At 39.4% G+C, this 8,320-nt stretch overlaps 1 protein-coding gene across 1 annotated transcript in view; it reads left to right on the top strand.

The window, feature by feature from the left end:
* The first annotated feature begins 5,230 nt into the window (after nt 1-5,230).
* The window catches only part of FAT1 (FAT atypical cadherin 1), a 110,038-nt gene continuing 106,948 nt past the window's right edge, over nt 5,231-8,320 (top strand). The window contains 1 exon segment of the mRNA XM_023532878.1: nt 5,231-8,318. Within this exon segment, the coding sequence (XP_023388646.1) occupies nt 5,249-8,318 (3,070 nt within the window). The 5' untranslated portion in view covers nt 5,231-5,248.

Raw genomic sequence — 8,320 nt, forward strand, 5'->3', positions numbered from 1 at the left:
TGCTTTGTGAAGAATGTGCAGTCACAGTAATTGACTGTAACACTTTACATGAAGTCCTCCCTGATGAAGAAATATGAACATATTAATATCTGAGTCCTACTAGGAAAATTATTTTTCTCTTTTATTTATGGATTTTTAGAGATCTCTACTAAAGAAATTTAAGCTTTGGACCTGAGGCCCTTTTTCCTAAAGGCTGAACTAAGTAAACATTCTTTATTTTCGCTTTGGAGAATGCATGGAAGAAATACTAAATTACTGTGAGTTCAAGTAGTGTGATCACCTTCTAAATATCAAAGTGTAGCCTCTGGCTAAAATGGTTTTTGGAGCTTAATTTTCATAAGCATGAACTCTAGGTAATAACATACTTTTTAGATGAAATAGTATTAGTACTGTTTTTTTTTTCCCCCTACAGCTTTATTGTTTGTTTTGTACAGAATAACAGCCATAGTTTTATGTTTATTTCTGTTTATTTTTTGATCATGGCATTTTGTAGTGAAACCTGAGTTCACAGTTCTTGGTTACATTATTATAAGGTTAACAGTATCCTAAAAAGTAGACCCTTTTTCTGATCAAAAGAACTATATTTAATAAATTATTTGAATCATAACGGCATTCTGTTAGCCAACTTTGCACAAGTACATTTAAGGTTTTTAAAGTTCTTGGTTATGTATGTGGTGCAGAAAGTTTATTCCAGCTGCAGTGTGTCCCATGAGCACTGTGGCAGGTGAGTTGTGAAAGGTGATGGAGGTGTTTGGAATTCCAGTTGTGAGAGGGAAGTGAGTGGTGGCAGAGGCTGTGGTCGGACTGAATGAGTGAGATGCCATGGCAGGGGAACAGCTTCAATCACTTGACACGTTGGATGTTTTCCTGGGGGGTGATGGGGATGTCCAGGGCCTTTCAGTGGTGCTGGTAGGAACAGTGTGACACCAGCCAGTATTTATAGGTCATTTATTTACAAGTTCTAATGTTAGGCTTCAGATGTTCAAAAAGATTTGCTTATCATGTCTTTATCACACCACTCAACTGTTCTTGCTTCTCCTTCTTCAAAGGCTGCTGCAGCTCCTTCACTGGTTCCTCTTCTCTGCTGCCGTCTAAATTCTAGGGGAGCAACAGGGCTCTGTCCTTGGTGTCTTCTCTATCGGTGCTCTGTCCATTGGTAATCTCAGTTTTGTGGTTTTAAATACCATCTTCTATATTCTCACCACTCTCAAATTTATGTCACCAGGCCAGACCTCTCCCACATGTCTATCTGCCCACTCAGTCGTTACAAGTTGTCCAAAATTGAACTCATCTTACTCCTGAAAACCTGTTCCTCTCTGTCTTCCCTCTTCAGTATCTGACAGCTTATTAGTTCTTGCTCAGCACACAATCCTTGGAATCTTCTTTGATACTTCTCCTTTTCTCTTCCTGCCTCAGCCCCTCAGTCCGATTCATCAGCAAATCCTGAAATCGATCCAGAATTTCCTACCTTCACCATAACCTTTTTTGGGTCAAGCCACTGTGGTCTCTCACTTCTACTGTTGCAGTAGCAGCTTTCTAACTGACCTCCCTCCAGCTTTTGCCATGGTCATTCTGCATTCCCTTCTCAACACAGATACCAGAGCCACTCTCCACTTTAAGTTAGAGCATGCCACTCCCTGTTCAACATCCCCAAGTAGTTTCTCGTTTTATTTGTAGTAAAATTCAGTCTTAAAAATCACCCTTCATCAATGAGTCCGTACTGACCTAAAAGAATGATTGGATGTAAATACATAAATGGGAGAGAATAGACAAATCTCTCTTGTAGAAGAATTCTAAATAATTCATGTAGCATAATTCTCCATCTTTTAAGTATGGGCTGCACCTAGTGACCTCCTTCTAAAGAGTACAGTACAGAAAGGAAGGAAAAAGAGTAACTTTACTGTGGAAAAACCTGACTGAGCATTACTTTAAGCGAACAAGGTCAACGTCAGTATCAGTAAGTCACGGTGATATGATGCAATAAAATGGCACTTCACCTCTGTGATCTCCCTCTCCGCCCTCCCCCCCAAACACATAGCCCCAGTGTAATCACGAGGAAAACATCAGGCAGATTCCAATTGAGGGACATTTTACAAAATACCTGACTAGTACTTCTCAAAACTGTCAAGGTCATTAAAAACCAGGAAAATTAGAGAAACTCTTACATTCCAGAGGAATCAGAGATATGATGATTCAATGTAATGTGGTGGTCTTGTTTGGGATCCTGGAACAGAAAAAGGGTATTGGACTTAAATGGTTAATAGCAGTGTATCAATATTACTTCACTAGTTGTGACAAATGTACCATAATAATGTGAGATGTTAACAGTAGAGGAAACTATCTTCCAAACTTTTCTGTAAATCTGAAACTATTCTAAAATTAAAATTTTATTTTAAAAAAATCCATTACTGCCCTCCCCTTACCCATGTGCTCCAGCCACAATGGTCCCTTTGTTGTTTTTCTAATTAGACTTCTCTCCTGGAGGTGATTTTGAGCCCCAGGGGACATATGGCAATGTCTGGAGAGATTTTTAGTTGGGCGAGGCTGGAGGGGGTTTGGAGGATCGTTGCTACAGGCTTCTAGCGGGTGGAGACCAGGAATAATACTAAACATCCTACAGTGCCTGGGACAGCTCTTCCTCTGCCCCCATCCTCAAAAAAAAATTCCAAAATATCAATAGTGCTGAGGCTGAGAAACCCTGGTCTTTTTGAAGTTAGGTTTCTCTCTTTCCTTTCAGGTTCTTGACCACATTCTCTCTGCTCTATTTATGTTTCTCCTTAGCACCAAATCATCAGTGTCTTTTTGTTTACTTGTTTGTCACAAGGAAATGTATCTACCATGAGGATTTGTTGGTTCACTTTTGAATCCCCAGCATTTAGAACTGTTCCTTACACATAGTAGGCGCTCATTAAATATTCATTGAACAAATCAGATAATTGATGAAGCGAGTGAGTGAATGATAAGGATAACTAACATGCCAAAAAATTCATATAGAAAAATGAAAATGTAAACGTTCTTCCAGCTACCTATTCTCCACAAATTACCACTGTTAACATTTTATTTTTATCTTCTGAGAATTTTTCTGTTTTTTTTTTTTTTTTAAAACACCTTTATATACTCTACACACAATTTATCTCTCCCCTCACACTTTCTTACAAACGTAAATGGGATCAGTTTAGTTTTTCCATTTAGTATGTTGAACATCTTTACATATCAACATATAGAGTGTTTATTCTTTTTAATTCATAATGTTTTTTATGTAAAATTAAGCAAAAAAATATTTTAGGTGCTTGCAGTAGAATTCTGGTATAATACTTTTTTGTAAACTGGGTAGTAATAATGTTTCCTGAAACAAAAGATAATGGTTGTTTAACATCATCTTTTTAAGTGTTCTTTAAAGCATTTCTCTGTGTGTGTGTGTGTGTGTGTGTGTGTGTGTGTGTGTGTGTGTGTGTGTGTGTGTGTGTTCCTACTTTGTAAATGCCTTGAGATGGGGATCTCTGTCTTTTAAAATTGTTTTTAATTCTATGTACCTTTCATGGTTTGTTTCATAGCAGTTTCTCAATATCTGCATGAGGAACTGAATTGAAGTTTTCACTTGTTTTGATAAAAATTACTGGCTCATTAGATAATATTCAAATTTCCCTGGGTATTAGAACTATTGACCAAACTAAGAAATAGTTTTTGGGGGAAATTGTTTATTTTGTTTTAAATTATTTTCTTATTTTCTTAATTGTTCATCTAGAGGCCAAAAATCTAATTTCCTTACTTTCTCTGCTGATCTGAAAAAAACAAGAGAGCTAAAGAACAAGTTAGGATGCCCAACTTGAACATGATTCAGTATTAGTTAAGCTTCTAATTGCTTTCAGCATATCAGGTCATTTTTTTTTTTCCCTAATGAAATGAGTAATGGGGCAAAGTTGGCAGCAGCTAGCTGAGGTGAGGTACTGTAAATTAATGTCGCCATACTAATTTCAACCTGGCTGTTTAACCAGCCCTCCAGTCTGCTGTTTATTTCGCTTTTGGTATCATTCACATTTTGCGAATATTCGTTTGAGAGTCACTTTTCCAAGGGTACAGTGCTGTCCTCTATTCTCAGTGCTGGGATGTTTTGTAAAGATACATTGATTTATGAGGTGAATTTGTTGGCATTTAGGGGAGCAGTTGATCTGAACATCATTGTCCTGCTCCCGTGCCAGACCTCAGCCCTGTGGACCGCTTCCCTTCATATGTCCCTTTCTCATGTGTCCTTTCCTTCCTCTTCTCCCTCTGTTTCTCCCACAGTGCCTACCACCTTGCTGCATTGATTAGGCCCTTTATGTGTGTTAGGTTAGATGATTTGGCTTTTTGTGTGTGTGTCTTGTGCTCGGGTGACAGGTTATTCAGTTACCCCGAGACAGTAGGCACTGGTTGCTGGCAGTGGTGATAAAACATTGATGCGGTTGGTGAGATGTGCTTTGCTGACTCGGCGAGGAGAAGTTCTGTTCGTCCTCAAGCTACTGGTTTTCCTTTTGTAAACGGACATTTTTTTGTGGGGAGGGGGGAGGCTTGTGATAGTTCAGAAATGACCTCAGCATCACGCTTGAATGAAATAATTATTTTAATACACTTAAATAGTTATATGATGCTAAGTGAGACAGTAAACCCTTACATTATGTAGGGAGTGAACTTAATCATTCGTATAAAGAAATAATTTCAGGATAAATTTTGAACTGAGATTACAAGCTATCATTACAGGATGTCATATAAAACCACTGTTGAGAGTTTTGTGTTGTTTAAATTAGTCGTTTTCTAAGCTTCTCATGCTCAGGATACTGTGGTGGCATAATTGTGAGCTTTTGAGTATTTATTGTATATAAATGAACACAAACAGTGTAATTATCTACCTTTTTAACTTTTTTTATATTTGCCTTGAAGATTTAAATATAAGGATGCAATTTAGTCACTACAGTTGGCAGTCTTTCATCTGATGCTCATTAGGATTCTTTGAGTCACTAAAATATGAAAAAAGATTCTTAAACTTAATAACTCTAGAGAAATAACAGCATTGATACTTATATTGGAAAAAGAAAAAAAAAACTACAACCATTGCATTTATTCATAGTCCACCTGGGTAGAAAATACTTTAAATATTTTATTAAAATGTAAGGTCTAAAATGAGCTGTAAGAAATAAATTTGCATTTTTTTTTTTTTTCCCCAAAATAATGATTCTTATTTTTTCTATTTTAGGTTCCTGAGTGTCAAGCGATGGGGAGACCTTTGGTGGTGCTTCTGCTTCTGCTCCTCCTCCTCCAACATTTTGGAGACAGTGATGGGAGCCAGTCACGTGAACAGACTCCCATACAGTTTACACAGTTCCAGTACAATGTCACTGTGCATGAAAACTCTGCAGCTAAAACCTATGTCGGACATCCTGTAAAGATGGGCATTTACATTACAGATCCATCGTGGGAATTAAGGTACAAAATTGTCTCGGGAGACAATGAAAATCTATTCAAAGCTGAAGAGTACATTCTTGGAGACTTTTGCTTTCTAAGAATAAGGACCAAAGGAGGAAATACAGCTATTCTTAATAGAGAAGTGAAAGACCATTACATGTTGGTGGTCAAAGCAGTTGAAAAAAATACTAATGCTGAAGCACGGACAGTGGTCAGGGTACAAGTGCTGGATACAAATGACCTGAGGCCATTATTCTCACCCACCTCATACAGTGTTTCTTTACCTGAAAACACAGCCATAAGGACCAGTATTGCAAGAGTCAGTGCCACAGATGCAGACATAGGAACCAATGGAGAATTTTACTACAGTTTTAAAGACCGAACAGACATGTTTGCTATTCACCCAACCAGTGGTGCAGTAGTTTTGACTGGTAGACTTGATTATGCGGAGACCCAGCTCTATGAGATGGAAATTCTTGCTGTGGACCGTGGAATGAAATTGTATGGTAGCAGTGGTATCAGCAGCATGGCCAAACTAACAGTTCATGTAGAACAGGCCAACGAATGTGCTCCTGCGATAACAGCAGTGACGTTATCACCGTCAGAACTTGAGAAGGACCCAACATATGCAGTCATAACAGTAGATGACTGTGATCAGGGTGCCAATGGGGAAATAGCTTCTTTAAGCATTGTGGCAGGCGACCTCCTTCAACAGTTTAGAACAGTGAGGTCCTCTCCAGGGAGTAAAGAATATAAAGTCAAAGCAGTTGGTGGCATCGATTGGGACAGTTATCCTTTTGGCTACAATCTGACACTTCAGGCTAAAGATAAAGGAACTCCTCCCCAGTTCTCTTCTGTGAAAGTAATTCATGTGACTTCTCCACAGTTCAAAGCTGGACCAGTCAGGTTTGAAAAAGATGTTTACAGAGCAGAAATAAGTGAATTTGCTCCTGCCAACACACCTCTGGTCATGGTAAAAGCCATGCCTAGTTATTCTCATTTGAGATATGTTTTCAAAAGTGCACCTGGAAAAGCTAAATTCAGTTTAAATCACAACACTGGTCTTATTTCCATTTCAGAACCAATTAAAAGACAGCAGGCATCCTATTTTGAACTTGAAGTAACAACAAGTGACAAAAGAGCCTCAACCAGGGTCTTGGTTAAAGTCATAAGCGCTAATAGCAATCCCCCTGAATTTACCCAGACAGCATACAAAGCATCTTTTGATGAGAATGTGCCCATTGGCACCACTATCATGAGTGTGAGTGCTGTAGACCCCGATGAGGGTGAGAATGGGTATGTGACTTACAGTATTGCAAATTTAAATCCTGTGCCATTTGTGATTAATCATTTCACTGGTGCTGTGAGTACTTCGGAAAACTTGGACTATGAGCTAATGCCTCGGGTTTATACCCTAAGGATTCGAGCGTCAGACTGGGGCTTGCCATACCGCCGGGAAGTTGAAGTCCTTGCTACAGTTACTCTCAATAACTTGAATGATAATACACCCTTGTTTGAGAAAATAAATTGTGAAGGAACAATTCCCAGGGACCTAGGCGTGGGAGAGCAAATAACTACTGTTTCTGCAATTGACGCTGATGAACTTCAGTTGGTCCACTATCAGATTGAAGCTGGAAATGAACTAGATTTGTTTAGCTTAAATCCCAACTCTGGGGTACTGTCATTAAAGCAGTCACTGATGGATGGTTTAGGTGCAAAGGTGTCATTTCATAGTCTGAGAATTACAGCTACAGATGGAGACAATTTTGCCACACCATTATATATCAACATAACTGTGGCTGTCAGTCGCAAGCCAGTAAACTTGCAATGTGAAGAGACTGGCGTTGCCAAAATGCTGGCAGAGAAACTCCTGCAGGCAAATAGATTACACAGTCAAGGAGAGGTCGAGGACGTTTTCTTTGATTCTCACTCTGTCAATGCTCACACACCACAGTTTAGAAGTTCTCTCCCAACCAGTATTGAGGTGAAGGAAAACCGTCCCGTGGGTTCCAACATAATTTTCATGAATGCTACCGACCCCGATACTGGCTTCAATGGAAAATTGGTCTACGCTATTTCTGGAGGAAATGAGGATAGTTGCTTCATTATCGACATGGAAACTGGAATGCTAAAAATTTTATCTCCACTTGATCGTGAAACAACAGACAAATATACCCTGAATATTACAGCATTCGACCTTGGGATACCACAGAAGGCCGCTTGGCATCTTCTGGATATCAGAGTTCTTGATGCCAATGATAATCCTCCCGAGTTTTTACAGGAGAGCTATTTTGTTGAAGTGAGTGAAGACAAGGAGGTGAATAGTGAAATCATCCAGGTTGAAGCCACAGATAAAGATCTCGGGTCAAATGGACACGTGACTTATTCTATTCTCACAGACACAGATAAATTTGCAATCGACAGCATGACTGGTGTTGTCAGGGTAGTGTACCCTTTGGATCGTGAAGCGCAGCCCGTGCATTACTTGAAGATTGAAGCCCGGGATCAAGCCACAGAAGAACCTCAATTGTTTTCCATTGTACTTTTGAAGATCTCATTAGAGGATGTTAATGACAACCCCCCTCGGTTCATTCCACCTAATTACCGTGTGAAAGTTCGAGAAGACCTTCCAGAAGGAACCATAATCATGTGGTTAGAGGCCTATGATCCTGACCTTGGGCAGTCTAGTCAAGTGAGATTCAGTCTCCTGGACCATGGAGAAGGGAACTTTGATGTGGACAAACTCAGCGGAGCAGTTAGGATTGTACAGCAGTTGGACTTCGAGAAGAAGCAAGTATACAATCTCACAGTGAGGGCCAAAGACAAAGGGAAGCCGGTTTCTCTGTCATCCACTTGCTATGTCGAAGTTGAGGTGATTGAT

The sequence above is a fragment of the Pteropus vampyrus genome, unplaced genomic scaffold (assembly GCF_000151845.1).
Source record: "Pteropus vampyrus isolate Shadow unplaced genomic scaffold, Pvam_2.0 Scaffold92, whole genome shotgun sequence".
NCBI classification, from domain to species: Eukaryota; Metazoa; Chordata; class Mammalia; order Chiroptera; family Pteropodidae; genus Pteropus; species Pteropus vampyrus.